Source organism: Chanos chanos, chromosome 4, assembly GCF_902362185.1.
Source record: "Chanos chanos chromosome 4, fChaCha1.1, whole genome shotgun sequence".
NCBI lineage: Eukaryota > Metazoa > Chordata > Actinopteri > Gonorynchiformes > Chanidae > Chanos > Chanos chanos.
This window is the reverse complement of record NC_044498.1, coordinates 2,717,582-2,738,087: the sequence shown is the minus strand read 5'-3', so window position 1 is coordinate 2,738,087 and position 20,506 is coordinate 2,717,582. Positions and strand designations below refer to the sequence as shown.

Here is a 20,506-nt window from a genome sequence, read left to right as displayed (position 1 = left end):
CAGGCAATGGACACACTCCTCAGAGCTCAGAACTGAGAAAGCTCCTCTTATTACACACACACACACACACACACACACACGCTTTATGCCTAAGGACTCCATGCTTTATTTACCTTTCACCATTTTGCTGCTGGAAACGCATGCCCCATAACCCCCCCCCCGCCCCCCAGACAGGAAGCAGTAGATTTGGGGTACGAGTCCCCAGTGAGCCCCATGTCTGAGTGCAAACAGAGCCCCACAGAGAGGGACAAAACAGAGACTGTTCTGAAGGAGGAACAGTGCTCCTCACTCCTTCACTGCTCTTTACTCTGGTGTGTGTGTTTGATTGGTCAAACCATTCCCCTGTGTAAGGATTTTTGGGGGGGGGGGTTTGGGGGGGGGGGGGGGGGGGGGGGAGGTGTCCTCAGGGTGCAATGGCAGCCGAATTGATGTTCATTCATTTAACACGTACTCTGACCTAATGCACACGGTTGGTAGGGCCGGCTGTCGTATGAAGATTAGGTTCCTGTCATCACAAATCTCTGAGACTGTTGCGCAGAAATCTCTCTGATAAGCCCAGCACATTGTGTGACTTCTCCACACACCATCTCCACTCTCCGCATTACCTTTCTGTGGACTTTATCGTAACTGTTTAATGTGTGCCGTAGGTCACGGGGGGGGGGGGCATCGTTCTGATACGGCGTGACGTTATCAGCCGTTTTTTTTTAACGTTCTGCTGTCACGTGGACGTCCTGGGTTTTCGGCGGCTGATGCACTGAGCGGCCGGCGTGCTCCCGCGGCAGACGAGAGCCGCGGCTGACTGAACAAACGTAAGGGTTTAGACTGGCAGCGCGGGAGCTGAGGACCTGCTTCTCTCAGCTCCCAGTTTCCTGTATGTGCAATGCTAAGCTGACCAGTTCTTCCGCGCTCAGGAAATGTTTCTGGGTGGAGCACCTCTGTGTGTTTTTCTGAGCCGGGCTATGACACTGCTCACGTTGTCATAATCTTTATTGTCATTATCCTCATTGGCCTATTGTTGTCATGATGGCTATTGTTTTTCTCCTAACAGCTGTGACTTTAGGCGTGTCTTTTTCATCCAAACAGTGGGGCTGCACCTCTTTTTAACGGTGATACTCAAATAAGATCAAAGAGGATGAAACAAACTGACTTTTCAGAGTGAGGACAGTCGCAGACACCATGGCTCTGTTGAATGTCTGTGGTTTGGAAGTCTTTCATTGACTGGGGTCAGTGCAGAAACTGAGCCTAAGTGTTGTGAGTAAGCTGACTGACTAAGGATGTTACACAGCTGTGTGACTGAAATCAGTGACAGTGTCTGATGACTGGACTCCCCGTTCAGAGGCCATTGTCACTGTCCGTCAGGTCATCGACCTGAAGTCCCGCCCTCCTGAAACATGAATGTTTTCTCTCTGGTTCTCTCTGTCTCACTCTGGGTCTTTTGGGGTAATCATCCAGCCCTCCCCCCCTAACCCCCGTCTGGCATGCTTTTAAAAAGTTATTTGCATTTGTCTGGTGGCGCGGTGTGGTCGGAGACCTGCTGAGACCTGTGTTGCGTTAAGTGGTCTGTAGTTGTCTCCTCTCTAGTGTGCTGCAAGGCTCTTGGCAACGCTCACTGTAATTACAGGTGTGAAAAATGACTAGCACACACAGTGCTTCACACACACATACACACACAAAAACACAAACACACACACACCCACACGCACGCGCACACACACACACACACACACACACACACGCGCGCGCGCACACACACACACGCACACATGCACACACACCCCCACACACTCAAAAACACACACACACACACACACACACACAGAATGGCTGTGAGCTCTCTGATGATCTTTTCTAAGACAGGTAATGTAAGTCCAGGCATGGCTATGAACCCTCTGATGAGATGTGACACCCTCCTGGTTTCCTGCAGTGCCCTCTGGACTGATACTGGACTCACTGCATGCCTCTCTTTTTTGTTTTTTTTTTCGGTTTTGTAAGTACTCTTTTGAAAACAAAATCAAACGGGTGACGTTCACAGATAAAAAGAAAGAGAATGTTCTAATCTCCATTTCAACTTTTCACCCCTCTTCACAAAACCGTTGTGGTTCAGGGCGAGAGGTTGGACATTTGCACAAAGGCAAACTTTAAATTTTCCTTCATACAAATGATGAAGTAGGAGATATGAAAATGAGTAGGTTATGTGAAAATGTTCATGGATCGCTGCAGTTCAATCAGTAGAAGGCTTTTGAGGTGGTTCCTGTCTGAACTTGCCCTTCAGTCTCTAATCACTTGGCTGGAACCCAATCACTTCTGAGGGGGGAAAAAAAAAGAAAAAAGTAAAAAAAAAAAACCTTGAAGTTCAGTTCCTCAGCTTAATGCTGATTTTTAACAGCCTGTGTGGGGGTTTTTCTCATTAGACAGCACATGCAGAACAGTAGCAATTCCTGCTCTCGCTAACACACATCTGACTTACATCAGTGCCTTTTTCTTTAATAGACCACCCTCTTCTGTTTCTCCTTCTTGAAAGTTTCCTCTACTAAAGTCTCTGAGGTTTTGTCAGTATTCGTCTGTGTGTAAGTTGGGGCTATGACTGCCTGAGGGTTGGAGAGGGGTGGGGGTGGGGACTGGAGGGTTGGGGGGGGGGGGTGCATGGGAGTGTGGAGTGAAAGAAACTCCTGCTGGGCCAGTATGTTGCTCCTGTCTCACAGGTGCAGTGTCACCGTGGCAACCCCCTCGGTGTGAGAACCGTAAAGACTCACCGTCAAAGTCGTTCTTTATTTCAGCTTTTATCCGCCGTGTTCCTTTCAGTAATGCGTGTTCTTTCTGCGCTCAAGACAGGAAGTCTCCTCTGAGTTATTACGTTCAGCGGGTGTGTTGAGTATCGACCCCCTCAAACTCATCTGCTCCAGCAAAATTACAACCTCAGAAGGAACTGAATTCTCCACTGCTCTGCCCAGTGACATGCAGGAACCTGTTACGTTACCCATCTCCTAAAAACCATAAAGGAGAGGCTTGTCTTTGTTTCTCTCCCCTCGCCATGTCCGTAGAGCCTAGCCCAGAGCCTCTCGCTGGAGGTCCTCACCTGGCGTCAGCCTCTGCTCTGTCGGACATTGACATTTACTCTCTTATCAGATGCTTTTATCCAAAGGCAGGCAGAGAACAGACCAAGCGTAAAGCCATTAAGGAGCCGTCTGTGACGTAAGTGCCACCGCTGAGTTCAGTATTGGAGCAGATACAAATGCAAGAGAAGTTGATGGAGAGGAGGAGAGTGGACTACAGACAGGTAGGAGTGGATCTGTAGTCCCATAATGACAAGAATAGTCAGTGTAACTACAGGAGTACGTCTCTTAAGTGCTCAGAGCCATTGCATCTCCTCCTTCCGTCTGTGGACTCAAATAGCAGTCAAACACTGTTTCCCAGAAGTCTCTGAGAAACACACTGTTCGGGAAATGAGAAGGGTTGACTTCGTGTAGAAACTGGCCCAGCCCAGGGATCTGTGCCTTGCGTACAACAAACCCGACAGAGCCAATGAGAGCAGCGTGGCCCAAACTGTCTGTGAGAGAGTTGTCTGTGATCCTTTCCCGCTAACCTCGTTCTGTACCAAATCCTACTGAGGAGCCACTGCTCTCCTTCAGGGGGAGTAACTCCATTTGACTCCCAATAAGGCGACGGATCCTGGTTGCTTACAGGTGTCCCCTGCATGCGTGCTGATGTGTACAGTGGTATGTGTGTGCGTGCTGATGTACAGTATATGTAGAGTAGATTCTCAGTGTAATGGCCCAAGTTCATTTTTCCTCCTCTCTGTTACGCGACTTCTCTCATCTCATCAGGACAGTGCGCTGCAGGACAACAGCAGTCGCTGTTTGTGTGAATAGACCTTTTTGATTAGGCTTAGCAGTTGAGAACTACTGTTGCTGTCAACTCCGTTATGAATGAGAAGGCTACCATCAAAACCAGTGCAGTGTTGTCTCCAGCATTACGGAACGTCTGGCTCAAAGTGTACATATTTAGGCCGCAGTCTGACATTAGTTTTGTAACCTGGGACTGTATTTCCTCCCCCCCGTGTTCCTGTTATAAACTGGTGCCGTGCGGCCAGACCAGTTTGTCTTTTATTGTTTTCCATCACTCAGAGACCTTTCCTCTGCTGTACTCGCGCTGTTCAGGGTGTTAACCACGAGTCTGCAGGTTGTAACATAAGCGGCGTTGACTGAGGGAATGTGACATTTAATATGTAAATCCTATAGGAGTCTTAAGTCTGGTTTTGGTTAGCGTGGCTTTTGTTGTGGCGGCTAGCGTGAGTCTGCCAGTGTAGTGAGTGCTGTGGGTGGGCCCGTGTGGTGACATTATTGTCGAGAGAGAGAGAGAGAGATGGAGGAGAGGGAGAGAGGGAGAGGGGGAGAGAGAGAGAGAGAGAGATGGGAGGTGTCTGTGCTTCCCAGGCGGATTCTGTTACTCAATTTGACTTAACCCACAATCCACAGCTCCAGTGCAATGTTAAACACACCCTGCCCACCCAGCCTTTCACATGGTACGCAGTTACACAAACCCCCATCCTGGCCAAGTTTATTCTGTAACGTCTCAAAACCACTGCTGTCAGGATAAAGAACTTCAGTCTGTGCAGTAAACTCCCTCTTCAGCTCTTAGTTTGTGTGAAATCAGCCGCCATGAAGGCTTCTCAAGGTGTTTGAACTGTACCAGGGTTTGGCTTAACTGTAACCGTTAACATTTCCACGTGGATGTGCCCAGTTTCCCTCTCTCTGATTGGTCAGTGTGATTCACTTGGAGAGTTTGGTAAGGGGTTTAATCTATACTGTGAGACGTCATGAGAATAACCAGACTTTGACTGCACCTGCTGGGGGTATTTGTTTTTCTGCAGAGCACTGTAGAACTGTGTGTGTATGTGTGTGTGTGTGTGTGAGAGAACATGATGGGATGAATCGCAAGGCTAGGAAGACCACTGAAAACAATCAAAAACAGTTTGCTTAGCGTGGCCATAGTCACGTATGTGTGTATGTGTTTTCAGTTTGTGGACAGGTGTGGCTGTGTGTTTGTGTTCATATCATATAGCCTAACACTGTGCTTGCAGCTATTTGCGTGACTCATTTGTAATGAGTGTACTTCACTGTTGTGACACGAACAGGCCAAAACTGCCTTTTCCCCATTTTTACTGCTCCTTCCTTAATTTCATCATCTGTAATTATGGTAGTCACAAACATGGGCGCAGTTTAATTTATCTATTCACAGTTGCAAACATTGTCTGATAAAATGTGGTGTTTTAACCTTCGGAATAAAGGCTCTTTGTATGATTCAAAGCAGGGATATGAGAAAATATGGATGTATTAAATTCATCTGTGAGTAGTAATCACTCAGAAATCACAATCTTTATTGTGTGGAAACCCTCCCTCTGTGTCTCTTTTCTGCACTCCTCTTGCCAAATTACTGCTTTCAAACACCTGTGAATTAGACATTAAGTCTCTAATTTAGACAGGTGGCTTGGGCCACTGTTTACACCTGCTGATTATTCAGAACCTGCTGTGACATGTGAGAGGTGAGGTGACATGTATGGATGTGTGCAGGGCTCGGTGCCCAGTTCACAATCCATTTACACTTGTTTTTCAAAGCTGATGGATTCGCATATGGGACTCAATCCAACAAACCAGTGGTTACCAAGGTACTTGCCTCCCTTCCTAGTTGACTGCAAGCAGAAGATGAGTTGGGTAATGTTTCACAGACCTGTGCTTTACCACAGGCTTCCAGGTATGCCTGTCTCTCTCTCTCCCTCTCTCTCCCTGCAAAGCCAGTGACTTCAGTGAGACAGCCAGGCCTCCAGGTATGCCTGTCTCTCTCTCTCTGCTGAGCTGGTGAGCTGTGAGACAGTCCAGTCTCCAGGTTTTCCTGTCTCTCTCTTTCTAGAGGCTTTACGCTCAGTGAGACAGACAGGTTTCCAGGTTTGCCTGTCTCTCTTCGTAGAGGCAGTATGCTCAGTGAGACAGCTACTCTCTGTGCTGAGAGACTTACTGTGGACTTCAGCTGTGATTCACCAAGTCCACAAAAACCAACTCCTTTCAACACTGTTCTTGGAAAGATCATTTAAAGTTATGGTGCATTTATATTATCATCCCATAAAGCAGCTTTTCATGTTCCACTCTTTTTTTTTTTTTTTTTTTTGCCTGGGGACATTCTGCAGAAATGACAAGATCTCACGTTACTGCAGTTTCTAAATAGCAGACAGCAGCTGCCTGCCACCACAACCCAAAACACAACCACCATGCTTACGTTTATGTGACGTAGTCTATAAACACAACCACCATGCTTACGTTCATGTGACGTAGTCTATAAATACAACCACCATGCTTACGTTCATGTAATGTAATCTACAAACACAGACGTTCCCAGTAATCCCTACCTTTTCAAGTAGTCCAGTGGTTTCTGTAGCTCTGGATGTCAAGGTTTTAGAGAGCAAGTGACATTTATTTATTTATTTATCTATTTATTTTCATTTTTAAAACAATGTCACAGAACACTATTTCATGGCATACCTGACTTGTTCTCCCAGTTCACCAGTTGTCTTAAAGGCCTACACTTGAATTTAAACCGTAAAAAATGAAGAATCTTGTGAGCCAAGTATCTGTCAGAACACACTTTGTGTTTTAATCAGGGTCGGGCGGGGGTGCGGGGGGTGGGGGGGCCTGAGCCCTGTTCGTGTCTGTAGCCGATAGTTAGCAGATATATTTGAAACAGATGCCAAGGGAGAAGAATGTTTTTAGCTGTTCAGAGAGGACTCACTGTACACTCTTCACTGTTCTCTCACAGACTGCCAGTCACTGCTCCGATTCGGGCAGGTGTAAAGGCTATGACAATAACTGGGCTTGTTTTGTTGTATGTGTTGGTTTGGCAGGTGTGTGCGTGTGTATGTGTCAGTGACCTTTTGAGAATCTACAAGAGAACTGTGTACCAGACTGTTCTGTCTGGGTTTAATGTTTTATGCGTTTTACTACTATCCTCTCCCCTAAAACAAACAAACAAACAAACAAAAAAAAGCCATCAAACCACCAGATGTTTGTCAAGTGCTCTTTGTCTGCCCTCTGAACAGCAAATCCAACAGCTGCTTCAGTCACACTGTTGTGTAACCCCAGTGTGTCTCTGACTTGTTACTGGAGCACAAAACATATGCTATGGTTGACTGATCAGTAGAAAACTGATGGCAGACTGTATAACTCACAGTAGATCATGCTGCTATACAGAGCACTGTTCAACTCTGTTACGTTCTGTTCAACTCTGTTACGCTCTGTTCAACACTATTGGACACTGTTAAACTTTGTTCAACACTCTCTTAAATTCTGTTTAACACTGTTAAACTCTGTTCAACACTCTCTTACATTCTGTTTAACACTGTTAAACTCTGTTCAACACTCTCTTACATTCTGTTTAACACTGTTAAACTCTGTTCAACACTCTCTTACATTCTGTTTAACACTGTTAAACTCTGTTCAACACTCTCTTAAACTCTGTTTAACACTGTTAAACTTTGTTCAACACTCTCTTACATTCTGTTTAACACTGTTAAACTCTGTTCAACACTCTCTTAAACTCTGTTTAACACTGTTAAACTCTGTTCAACACTCTCTTAAACTCTGTTCAACACTGTTAAACTCTGTTCAACACTCTCTTAAACTCTGTTCAACACTGTTAAACTCTGTTCAACACTCTCTTAAACTCTGTTCAACACTCTTAAACTCTGTTCAACACTCTCTTACATTCTGTTTAACACTGTTAAACTCTGTTCAACACTCTCTTAAACTCTGTTTAACACTGTTGCACTCTCTTAAACTCTGTTTAACACTGTTAAACTCTGTTACACTCTCTGGCTGTGCAGGATATGAGCTCATCTGTTCTGACGGCGTCTGAAAGAGCAACTCTGTCACATGCTAAAATTGTCTGAGGGGAAATGGTGGTGATGAGGCACAGGGAGAGCTTAGCTTTTGTTTGGTCTTTTTTGAGAGGGGGGGGGGGGGGCGTTTTATTGGTCAGTCAGGAGAAGAGGGATGTGGCACTGTGGCAGCAGATGTGGTCAGTGAGATCAGTCCGACAGCTGAACTCTGCCCTGAAGAAGGACAGTGTCCCTGTGTCATCCCAGCGTCTGTCTGTCAGCGTTAACGGCCGGATATGAAATTATAGTCAGTGCGTGAAGCTGGGCATTTGTCCTGCGGTTCGAATGAACAGTTTCATTCATTTCATTTCTTTTTTTTTTTTTTCATTTATTCTCTCCCAGCTCTGATTTTTTTGAGGTTTAAATGTATGAATTGACACTGTAGTCTTTCTTTTCTCTGTCAGGCCTGCTGGAGTGTTCTCTGCCTTTTATGGTCTAAACTGAATGGATTTTTCTGGTCTGTTTTTCACCAGGGTGCTGGTCAGGACAAGCTTGGGATTTACATCAAGTCTGTGGTGAAGGGAGGAGCAGCAGACATGGTGAGTGAAGTCTGTCTAAAGCACCAGAGCATTTTTAGAACTGAGCACGCTCATTATGACCTCATCACCTATTGATTACCAGGAAAAAGGATGAGAGCTTCAAGCTTTTTTTAAAATAAAAGTCTCCCTCACTCACGCATAAGAGACAGCAGTTCCAATACCCCCGGGGAAAATGGGAGTAAAAAGAATGAAAAGGTTTAATTGGTTGTGTGGGTATTTCGTGGGTTATCATGGAATTTGTGTGTGTGTGTGTGTGTGTGTGTGTGTCTGTTCTGTCTTTGAAGGACGGGCGTCTGGCTGCCGGAGACCAGCTTCTGAGCGTGGACGGGAGAAGCCTTGTTGGGCTGTCTCAGGAGAGGTAAGGTCAAGGCTGTTCCAGCTCTAAATGGACTTTTTTGCATTAAAGGTGGATTTAAGGTCAGAAGCTTTGTAATATCCTGTCGAAATGAGAAGGAGAAGAAATCACGCATGCAGAAATGAACCGAGACAAGGCTTCATACAAAGGAAAATTTTCAGTAGTCTATCCAAACAAACCCTAGCTGTAAACAGACTCCATTAGGTACCAAAAAGAGGAGAAGAAAGGAAAAAGACTAGAATAGACCAAAGGAGGTAATGCATAGGCTCCCCATGAACCTCAGAGATGTTTATCATATAACAACAATCAAACCTATTTACTTCCCAGTGTTGACTTTAAAAAAAAAAAAAAAAAGAAAGAAAAGAGAAAAGAAAACACAAAGCCTTTGTTTGAATAGGCAGAAAGCTTCGGTTATATTGAGACCTGTGTTTGACGCACTTAAGTGTTCTGAAAACCTGGAGGTTTTTGAAACTGTAATACGCTTCATTTGTGCTGGTGAATGCCACTTTTTACACAGTGATGGGCTGAGTTCTGAGGAGTGAGTTGATAAAAGTTTTAAATGAACTGGTCGTGTCAGATTAAAAACACATGGCTTATTACTGGTTTTATGGCTGTGTTTGAACTGAGGCCGTGCACAGCTCAACTGGCATGAGGAACCGTTCCAAAGCTGTTGGCCTCCGGAAAATTTCTGCGAGTTTGGCTTCAGTTAAACCACGACTCGACATGAGTTCCAGAAAAGCAGGGTACCACTATTGTGGGTTGTGGGACTTTTAAATGAATTTTGTTGTGGGATTGGAAATATGAATGTCGCAGATGTCGCCTTAGAGCGGTGTGTCAACATCCATTCCAAACATAATCAAAATAAGTGTATTTTTTTTCTATCGCTGTGAGAGGCCATTTGCGGTTCAGTTTCAGTTGGATTGTCTCTGGTCTGTGTGTGTGTGTGTGTGTGTGTGTGTGTTTTGTTTGTTTTTTTTTTATTTCCACCCAGACATCAGTGAAGACTTCAGTGTCTGCATGGGTATTTCTTATGTTTACTTGTAATGTCTCTCTCTCTCTCTCTTTCTTTCTCTTTCTCCTTGATCAGGGCGGCGGAGCTGATGACCCGCACAGGCTCCGTGGTAACGCTGGAGGTGGCCAAGCAGGGGGCGATTTACCACGGCCTGGCCACTCTCCTTAACCAGCCCTCTCCCATGATGCCTAGGGGTAAGAGCTCCGACCGACCAATGTCCCTGTAACAGACACCTGGCACGCCACACAGGCAGTCTGACAGACAGGAGGCTTTAGTGGTGGAGCTGGGGCTTGTGTCATGTGATAATGATAAAATGATAATGTCATGATAAATTAATGATAAGAGCTCTCAGAGCTTTACGGTCAGCAGTGCCCGGCCTAACGCCACGCCCGTGTCCCGCCTCCCTCGCTGTTAGAACGCCAAAACATCACTGCTCGGACGTTCCCGTTCTGAGAACGCTGTAGCAGATAAAGGAGTGTGTGACATTGAGCAGCTGTTTTGTTTTTTGGTTATTATTTTGTCATTTGTTTTCTTTTGGCTGAATGCTATCTGTGGTTTCAGTGTCGTTGGATCGGGGGCGTGATAAGGGCAAGGCCAGACCAAAGAGCGAGGGCTTCGAGCTCTATAACAACTCCGTTCACAACGGCTCGCCGGAGAGCCCCCAGGGCGCGTGGGACTCGTACCCTGAACCAAAGAAAATGGGCGGGGAGGACAGGCTGCTGAAGAACCGGGCGGATCACCGCTCCAGTCCTAACGTGGCCAGTGAGTCCCAGTATACGCACACACAGCACAGCACAGCCCAGTCTGACTCAGCCACACCCCCAGAGGCTCTGGGAGGTGTGTCTTGACAAGATCAAACAGCCCTCAAAGCGAATCCACATATTTTTAATATTTAATTTCAGTTTAATCTTAGCAACAGTTATCACAGTAGAGCACTGAGTTTAAGGCAGAGGGATCTTAAACATAAAAATGTGATTTTCACTTATTTTTTTTTTTGAATGTTTTGAAGACCCAAGAGCTCAACTATGGAGGCTGTGGTTTTAAAGACCACTAACAGAGTGATCAGAGCCCAGCGGCATTAGATCACATCCGTTTGCCCTTGGCAGTACGAAAGGATGGCGCAACATTCGGAGACTTTTTGGGTTTTTTTTTTTTTTTTTTAATGGTCGGCGACGAAAAGAAAGTGAAAAATTTCCTGGTATTCCGTTACAGATCAGGCCCAGAGTCCGGGAGGGAAGCCCGTCTACCCAGGAGCGCCGGGAAAAATCACCTCCGTTTCCACAGGCAACCTCTGTGCCGATGTGAGTACCGCTCCGTCATCTGTAGAACAACAACTACAACCACATGTCTCATTAAAGTCACAGCTTCCCCAGCAGGCTCCGTCTGGTAACGTGATTACTGTCTCTTAGTGCGACGAACAGAGCATCCTTAACATCGGCCCAACAGAGAGGCCCAGAGCTGGGAGGCTGGGCATGTTTTATGGGCCTTCCTCTCTGTCTTAAAGACTGTTTTTGTTTCTAATCAAGTCTGCAGAGAGTCTGAAAACCCAGACATTTCATGAACATGTGTTTTGTCTCTGCACGCTCATTATTTTCAGAAGTCTAATTTGTGTCTGTTTTAAATGCGCTTATCTTTGTTTTGCTGTTTTCTCGTCGTAATTTGTCATAATCACGTTACCGACTGCCCCCACCCCCCGATTCTTCTAATCAGCGCTGGACACATGTTCCTTCACAACTTTAAACACACACATTGAAGCGCAGACAGCATGCATGCACACGCCTATAAAATGTCAACAAATCTAGTTGTTTCCGTTACTGCAGCCGCAATCCCTCGCACGGAAGCGTTCGTAAAGCTAACGCAGACGTTAAGAAAATGCATCTGAGAGCATTTGAGTCATTTTTGTGAGATTCTCTCATTGCCTATAGTCGTGGCTTTAAACACATAATTAACAGCTCATTTCCTCACCCGTAATTTGTCCTGATTTTGTTTTTTTGTTTTTTTTTGCCTCTGACTGACAGGAGGAACCATCGCCTCCTCGTCCGGAAGCGTATCCGATCCCGACTCAGACGTACCCCAGGGAATACTTCACGTTCCCTGCATCCAAATCTCAGGACAGGATGGGCCCCGCACCAGGCCAGCCCTGGCAGAACAGTGAGCCGGAACCACACGGCCCCATGGAGGACCTCCACAACAGCAGCATACCTGTGCAGGTGAGGAGGAGGAGGAGGAGGAGGGCCAGAGCAAGGGCGTTGTCATGGTTTCATCTCTTCAGTCTCAGGATGGTTCATTCTTTTAGTGATGGGATATGAATCTCCTAAAACTGTAACACAAGAAAACTTTAAAAAAAAAAAAAAAAAACTTGAAGGTGTCGGAGGTGTGAAGCGCATGACACTAGAGCATTAGACTGCTTCACAACATATCATAATAGAAGAATAAGCATTTAAAAAATAGTTGTTGTAGACAGTTGAAACAGATGTGAATTCTTTAAAGTGAGGTGTTTTGAGTCAGTGAGTGACTTTACCCCCGTAAAGTGAATTTGGTTTTTGGGTGAGTTGTGATGGCGATTGTGTCTATGTTTCTGCCCTGGTTGCCTGTTCAGAGGGTGGCGCGCTCTCAGGAGGAGCTGTGTGACGTGCCCAGCGGGTACCCGGTGGAGCGGCTGCGTCAGGAGGACCTCCTGCAGCTGCAGCAGCAGCGTGAGGCGGAGTACCAGCGCGAACGCGGCAGCGGAGAGCACTGGAACCACCACATGTCTTCCTCTGTGGAGTCCAGCACCTCCAGCCAGGAGCACCTCAACTACTCCTCTTCCTCCGCCTCCAGGATGCAGAGCAATCACAAGAGCGGCCCGGGTCGCTGGAAGACCCCCATCGCCCCGCACCCCGGCCCCGCGGCCGGCGTGCCGCAACCCGGCCGCACGGACCTGCCCCCGCCCCCTCCCCCGCCTCCCCCAGCGCACTACGACTATGAACCCCAGGCCGACCTGCCTCTCCCCCCGCCCCCCGTCATCACCCAGCAACAGGCAGCGGCAGCTGCAGACAGGAAAAAGCGTGAGGAGCAGCAGCGCTGGTATGAGAAAGAGAAGGCCAGACTGGAGGAGGAGAGGGAGAGGAAGAGGAGGGAGCAGGAGAGGAAGCTGGGCCAGATCCGGAACCCGCCCGGCCCCGTGGTGCCTCACCCGCACAACAACCAGCACGGCCCCCTGCCCCCGGCCCCTCAGCACCAGTCCGTGCCCCCGCCGTCAGCCCCGGCGGCCATGCAGGTGCCCCAGCCTTACATGCCCCCGGCCCAGCCTCCGCAGGCCCAGCTGAGCAGGCCGGAGAAACTGTCCAGCCTGCCGCGGGCGCCCCCTCCGCCCCAGGACACGGTGATCCGCGAGCTCCAGCCGCAGCAGCAGCCGCGCACCATCGAACGCCGGGACCTGCAGTACATCACCATCAGCAAAGAGGAGCTGTCCTCCAGCGACAGCCTGTCTCCCGACCCCTGGAAACGAGACGCCCGCGAGAAGCTGGAGAAGCAGCAGCAGCTTCACATCGTGGACCTCCTGGACAAGGAGATCCAGGAGCTGCAGGCCAAGCCGGAGCGCACGGCCGAGGAGAACGACCGGCTCCGCAAGCTGATGCTGGAGTGGCAGTTCCAGAAGAGGCTGCAGGAGTCCAAGCAGAACGAGGAAGACGAGGAAGAGGAGGACGATGAAGACGTGGACACCACGCTGATCATGCAGAGACTGGAGGCTGAGAAGAGAGCACGGGTGAGAGACAAACGGAAAAAGAAATAGTGTCATAGAAGAGAAAAACAGTCAGGATGAGTGAAGAGAGAGAGAGAGCTCTAGCTAATAGAACTTATAGGGTTAATATGATATAGTAACAAAAAGAATAGATTATCAACTTATGGGGTGTTTTTTACAGAAAAAATTAACTAGGTGTGGGTAATCTTTAATGATAAAAAATAATTCTGTTTTGAAAAAAAAGAATCCATTTATTTGCATGTTTGCAGAGAGAAATTGCATACCTGGCTAAGCTATTCACACTTACTGCAGTAATAGTCCATAGCATAGTGAAATGATTTCTCTGCCAATCAGGCTGTTTGTTTTGGTTTCTGGTTTTTAGGCTCTTTAGGCTGAAACAGTGATGATTTTGTTCTGAGGTGGCATAGTACTGGTTTTCTCTCCTTTTATGGCTGCGTATTTGAGCACTGCCCATCTAACCAGTCCAAAGCAAGACGCAAGCAAGGACAGCACCACTGCTGCAGGGAGAAATGAACATATTATGATGTTTAACGTTAGAACTTAACATTCAACTGTTTTTATCAATGTCTTGCAATGTGCACCTGCAACATGCTTTTTTTTTTTGTTTGTTGGTTGGTTTGTTTGTTTTCTTTTCTTTTCTTTTTTCGGTCATCGCTTTTGCCATGCTAAATCGGCTGATTGGCTGCGCAGAAAGAGGGGGAGGGGCTTAACACGCCAAGCACTGGTCACGCCACCAGTGCTTGAACTACGGCAGTCCGGCAGTGTCAAAATACTGTGGATGCATCCGCTCAAGTGATTTCATCACCTCAATGATGTCGCTATAGGCTACAGTCATTTTTTTTATTATTCTGCACTGGGTAATCAAATGGTATTAGGTTTAAATACAACAGTGGAGTTGCAGCCGTCGTGTTTCAGCGTGGACTGATCTATACTCTGACTCATGTTTCTCAGCCCAAGTACAGCCAGAACTCTTCAGACCAATAACAGATGGTCGCCGTTGTCTATGGACAGACAGAACAGTTTCGCATTTTAAAGGGGGGGGCGTCTATGAGGTCTGGTCAGAAAGCTTTGACTTAGTGTTCATTTCAAAGAATAACGTACATGAATCACTATTATGTGGTGTCCTCCCGCAAAGTAATCTCCCCCAGACGATTCGCGTTTGTCTCGACGTTCCCGCCGCTTATGGAAGCAATGCTGGAAGTCTTCAAGTGTTACTCAACTAACGTCTGCCTCCACGTTATTTTGGATGGTCGGATTCTCCTCAAATCTCTTTCCCGTTCTGCTTCATTTTGGGTTTTGAGAACAGATAGAAAAAAATCACACACAATGAGATCAAGGGAATATAGGAGGTGGGATATCTCGGAAATGTTTTTTTCTTTACGTTTTTTTTTTTTTTTTTAACTCGAATCACACGTTGCTCCTCTCTTTCCGTCCGTTGTACTTAACGCGTGGGACGAAGGAAAACATCTGTCTTTGAACGCGTTTCTCTCAACACTTGTATGTGGGACCGGCTCCCATTTCTCCTCCGTTTACACCTCACCACCGCTCCCCGCCTCCAGATCATCACCTGTAAGATGAAAAACCGTCGTAGAACTTTTTTTGATCAGACCTCGTGTGTATACGTCTGTATGTGTTATGTGTGTCTCTATGTATATGTAACCTCCTCGTCGAGCCCCATGCTGAGAATCAGTCATACCAAATACCAGATGCACATGCCAGTGCGAGTTCTCCTCAGCGTCTCCTGCAGGAGGTGTCAGGACTTTACCTTTTATAGCCAATGCTCCTGTGAAATCTCGACAGGCTGAGACAGTCTGGGCTAGGGTCAGCAGGCGCGCTTGTTTGATGGGAAAACATTGCCTTTGCTTCACGGGGGGGGGGGGGTTGGAGATGGCGCTTGGTGCTGGAATGATGGAAGGGGGTGCAGGGGCGGAGGTTGGGTGGGGTGGGGGGGGGTGGGGGGGGAGAATTCCTCACAAACCCTCCTGTATTCCTGTATTACTCCGGTTCTGTTGCCAATGTTTGTGAAAGGAAAGTGGGAATGCTTACTCTAATCAGTTCCATTCTGTCCAGGAATGTTCCTGGCAGGACATCACTGCATCCCCCACCCCTGCAAAGTTTTTTCACTTTTATCTTCTCTGCCCCCTTCCCCCTTTAAAAAAAAAATTAAACTCCTGTTTCTCTTTCTCTCTTTTTTTTTCTTTTTTTTTAACTTTTCTCTCCTCCCCTTCTGGTTTTCTGTATAATTTCTTTCTTTCTTGCAGCAGACTGCTGTACCAGCAATCTCTGTTCTAGACTTGGTACGTTCTTTGTGATCTCTTTCTCTCTCTCTCTCTCTCCTCCCTTGTCTTTTGTCATCCGTCATTCAGTCTCTTTCCCCTCATTGTCCTGCCCTCCGCACGTTTTCTCTCCTCTCTGGGGAGTTAGAGGATGGGAGGTGATGTGCTGGTATCGTCGGGGACTCCATCACTTGTGGAACTTGCTTCGGCTCCCCCCTATAGTTCACTGGAAAAAACTGCAGCTGTGGATCAATAGACTAACAGAGAATTCAAAGATCCTGTTTGGAAGACCCCACTGAAAAGCCTAACTAGAACCATAAACTTCATTTTACAGCCTAAATAGGTTTTAAAAAAAAAAACCCAAATCAGTACTTTTAATGTTAAATGAGTCCTTTCCAGACTGAGCGACCAGGCAAAACAGCTATAACTGAATGTAGTCGTTTTCTGTGTTTACAGTCATTTACTGTATCTCTGGATGACACAGCCGTTGTTTCAGTACAGTGAAAACTGTTGGGGTGGGGTTGGGGCGGGGTCAGAGAGTGTCCTTGCATGTTCTCCAGGCTCTGACAAGCAGTTATTGGCTGCCTGCATGTGGGCCTTGCTTTTGTATCCCGCCCAGTTCTCTAATCATCCAATCATGCGTGTCCATGTTTGATGTCCTGCTTGCCTTGCATTATTCTGTATCTCCACAGAACCTTCGCTCTTGCCTCCTGGCTCTTTAACACATTTGTGTTTGGGGAAAAGGGTCTCTCTCTCTCTCTCTCTCTCTCTCCGCTCTCTCTCCCTCTCTCTCTGTCTCTCTCTCCCTCTCTCTCTGTCTCTCTCTTTCTCTCTCTCTCTGTCTCTGTCTCTCTCTCTCTCTCTCTCTCCCTCTTTCTCTGTTACAGCTTTCTTTTTTCAGCGAGCTCAGATTTTGTTTTAGGTTTTCTGGTTTATTCTCAGTTGTGAGTTTGTGTGTGGTATGAGTCAAAGACCATGTCATGTGTATATTTATATTTATATATATATATATATATATATATATATATAATTTTTTGTTGTTGCATGCTGTTAGCTGTGTGCATGCATGTTGGTTGGCTCTGTGCTGGTGTGCAGTGCACGGTGCATAATTACACTGCAGGTGCTCTCTTAGAGGAAGGCAAACCTCATAACCTACCCAGAGCCCAGAACAAGCACTTACGTAAACCCAGAAGTGACATACACTGCTACTACTTAACCAGCTGAGAATCGGTCAGGCTCCATACATGAGGCCAGCTGTGTAAATGAGGCTTTAATCAGGTGAAGGGTTATTATCCGTCTCTGAAGTGGTTGTTTGTGGACTAACTGTTATGTCTATGAGCAGTGAGACATGAAAGCACAGAGTTAAACTGGTCTGTGCCTGGTCCCTACAGGCCAAACCACGGGCCATGCCACATGAGCACAATGCCCTCTCATCAAACAGTGAAGAAGCACACAAGTTAGAGGGGGGGGGGGGGGGCTGTTCTCTTTTCTTTTCTTTTCTTTTTTTTTTCTTAAAGATTAGAGACCAGAGGTTCCGGTCAGACTATTTGCCAGAGACCAACGTGATTGCAGTGTGTAATTGTACCTGCACCGTGGTCTCCGTCAGTTTCCCACAGATTAAGTCTGAAGGTTCAGTCTTTTGCCAAAGGCAGCGTTGGAAAGCAGAGATTAGCTGTTTTTAAACTCAAAGCCTTGTGTACTTTATTCAGTTGCATTCTGCAATAGTAAAGTCTCTTGAACAAAGGGAAGCCCATGACATCAGCATTGTCTGTTAGTCCCAGCATTCTGTCCGTCTGTTTACGCGTAAACGCGTCGCGATGCGACTCCTGCGTTAACATGCCTGTTTTTTTTTTTCTCCTTGCGGCTCCGTTTGGCCGCCCCTGCTCCCCCCCTCCCCTCCTCCGCTCCCTCCAGTTGCAGGACGAGGAGCGACGACGAAAACAGCAGCTGGAGGAGATCCGAAAGCGTGAGGCGGAGGAGAGAGCCAAACAGGAGGAGGAGAGACGCTGGAGAGAGGAGGAGAGAGCCCGACGCGAGGCAGAGGAGAAGGTACTCCTGTCCGGCAGGGACCACGCCAGGCGTGGCTTTCATTATGGATGATGTTCACATCTAGTCAGAGGCAGAGGGAAGGCAGGGCATCACTCAGATCTCTAGAGCTCTCTTTGAGATGCTTAATGCAACAGGGTTTTTTTTGTTTGTTTTTGTTTGTTGTGTTACATTTATATATATCTATCTGTAATGCAAGAGTAGTTACATAGTTTTACAAATACATTATACACACTCATCTGGTCAGATTTTGTATTGATAATATTTTGAAACATCATTCTTTTTCTTCTTCTTTTTTTATTTTTAAACACAGAGTTTTCATCTCGAAGATTCCTTTTTTTTTACGTCTGCTGTTTACACAAATAATCAAGTTCTGTCAACAGCACTAGTTGTTATGTCTCTCTCTCTCTCTCTCTCTCTCTCTCTCTCTCCCTCTCTTTCACTCTAACTCTCTCTGTCTCTTTCTGTCTCTCTCTTTTTCTCTCTCTCTGTCTCTCTCCAGAAGGTCATTATGTTCTTATACAGTGAATATTTGTCACACTAACAGCAGTTTATCTCAGGATCCTGCAGGACTTTAGTCTCTTTTCTGTAGACGTTTTATGTCAGCAAAGCGTTAGATGTTAGCCACTCTCCAGAGAGACAGATCAGTGGTCACAACAGTGTGTTTGTGTTAACGTTGACATTGTCAGGTTCCTGTATGGACGATCTCCCCAGCTAAAGTAAGTGGTTGTTGTTTCGGAAGGTGTTGAAAACGACAGTGCGTTGTCTGACTTGAGAGGGCAAAAAAGGGTGAGGTCATACTGAGACCCAGACTCAGTGCATATCACCGTGACGACGAGCGCTCTAAAGAAGTTGTTGTTTTTTTTTCTTTATGATAGCTTGGTCAGAAGCTACTGCTCCGTATCGCACCTGCTTCTCTCATTGGAGCTCTCTGTGTTACCAGTGGTCCGAACTAACGCCATGCATTCATCTCAAGTGTTCTGGTTTTGGACCCCCCCCCCTTTAAGTTATCATTCAGTTTCATCGTTTTCTGTGTTTGCCTCATTCAGTTCATATACATTTGTGTGTATGCATGTGTGTGTGTGTTTAGTTTTCAGACCACTGGTAATCAAGAGCCCTTGTGTTATGTCCAAGTGCATGTCTTTAAAGTCCTTGTCTTTTGTTTGTCATGTGTCCCCCCTATGCCCTTGAAAAAAAAAAAAAAGAAAAGAAAAAAAAAAAACATAAGCATGGAGATCACTGACTGTGACTGTCAGGATTTTATATGGAAACCCCCCCCACCCCTACCCCAAACATTTCTGTTCCAGCCACTGTCATTCCACCCCGGCATCTCTCTGGATCGCTGTGGGGAGAATGCCTCAGCCTCCTTTGCTGTGGTTTGTGGAGACCATTCCAGATTGACCCAAAACTCATTTTACCCCTCTCCATTCTCTCTCTCTCTCTAACACACACACACACACACACACATCCACCCACCCACCCACACACACATCCACACGCACGCACATACACACACACACACACACACACATATATAACGTATAACTAACCCAGGGGAATCCATGTACAGAGACCAGAACCTGTGGTGTCTTTCCGCAGCAGGACTGCCAAGTCCCACAGCCGTCCTTTAGAAGTGGAGTCTTAAACACTTTTGCTTTACTCTAGTCCTTCAACACAAGTTCAAATCAGCCCCATCTGTCTGTCAAGGACAAAACCTCCTCCACAGCCTCTAGGGTTAGTCATAATTTAACAAACCAAGGACATGAGGGAACGCTGAACAAAAGAGTACCGACATTTCAGTCTCGTACTCAGACCAGTTACCGCACACCACAGCTTCAGCAAATAAACAGGCTAGAACTCTTGTCAAGGCGAAAAAAAAAAAAAGTTCACTCTGGTAATCTCATAACCAGCACTCTGTCATCCAGCTCCAGAGGAGCTCAGTGTTAGTGTAACGCAAGGGTTTAAGAGGTTGTAATTGGTGGCCAGACACTAGAGGAGGTCAGCAATTAGGCCCATCTAACAGCCTCTTCCCATGTTCCTCCCCCTTCAGAGGAGACAGGAGGAGGAGTACTACACCCGCCTGGAGGCGGAGCGGCGCCGGCAGCACGAGGAGGCCGAGCGTAAGCTGCTGACGCCGGACGAGCCTGGTCTGTACAGACCCCCCCTTCCCAGGGACTACCAGCCCCCTCCTCCCGCATCCGCCCCCGCCACTAACAACAGCAACAGTGCCCCTCCGCCCCCTCCCCAGAGAAACACCTCCTACCTCAAAACCCAGCAGGTCGTCTCCCCCGACACCTTGTACACTGCCAAGTTTGTCTCGTACAATGACGATGACGATGATGAGGAGGAAGACGCGGGCCTAGCAGGTCAGGTTAAGCTCTCCGCCACCCGGAAGTCCTACGGCGACCTACCGCCGGCCCAAAAGCCCCAGCCGCCGCCCATCGCGCGCAAGCCCCGCCCAGTCTCAGACGGCATCTTTCTGTCCAACTCATTCCAGCTGCCCGCAGCTGCCAATGCCAACAGTACCATGTCCAAGGCAGGACAGGCCCCTCCCCCCCCCACCAAACCCAGCTTCACTCCACCAGCAAACTCCAAAGGTAGAACCGCCG

The 20,506-nt window shown here is 47.1% G+C and overlaps 1 protein-coding gene across 8 annotated transcripts in view; it reads left to right on the top strand.

The window, feature by feature from the left end:
• afdna (afadin, adherens junction formation factor a) overlaps positions 1 to 20,506 on the top strand; it is a 99,612-nt gene that overhangs the window by 73,432 nt on the left and 5,674 nt on the right. For 3 of the 8 annotated variants that reach the window (XM_030771341.1, XM_030771342.1, XM_030771340.1), the window contains 9 exons: positions 8,398 to 8,463; positions 8,748 to 8,821; positions 9,906 to 10,024; positions 10,392 to 10,592; positions 11,043 to 11,131; positions 11,849 to 12,040; positions 12,430 to 13,578; positions 17,766 to 17,900; positions 19,948 to 20,494. In XM_030771341.1, coding sequence (XP_030627201.1) covers positions 8,398 to 8,463; positions 8,748 to 8,821; positions 9,906 to 10,024; positions 10,392 to 10,592; positions 11,043 to 11,131; positions 11,849 to 12,040; positions 12,430 to 13,578; positions 17,766 to 17,900; positions 19,948 to 20,494 — 2,572 coding nt within the window. The remainder of the gene's footprint in view (positions 1 to 8,397; positions 8,464 to 8,747; positions 8,822 to 9,905; positions 10,025 to 10,391; positions 10,593 to 11,042; positions 11,132 to 11,848; positions 12,041 to 12,429; positions 13,579 to 17,765; positions 17,901 to 19,947; positions 20,495 to 20,506) is intronic. The other 5 variants (XM_030771345.1, XM_030771344.1, XM_030771347.1 and 2 more) reach the window with 4 other exon arrangements.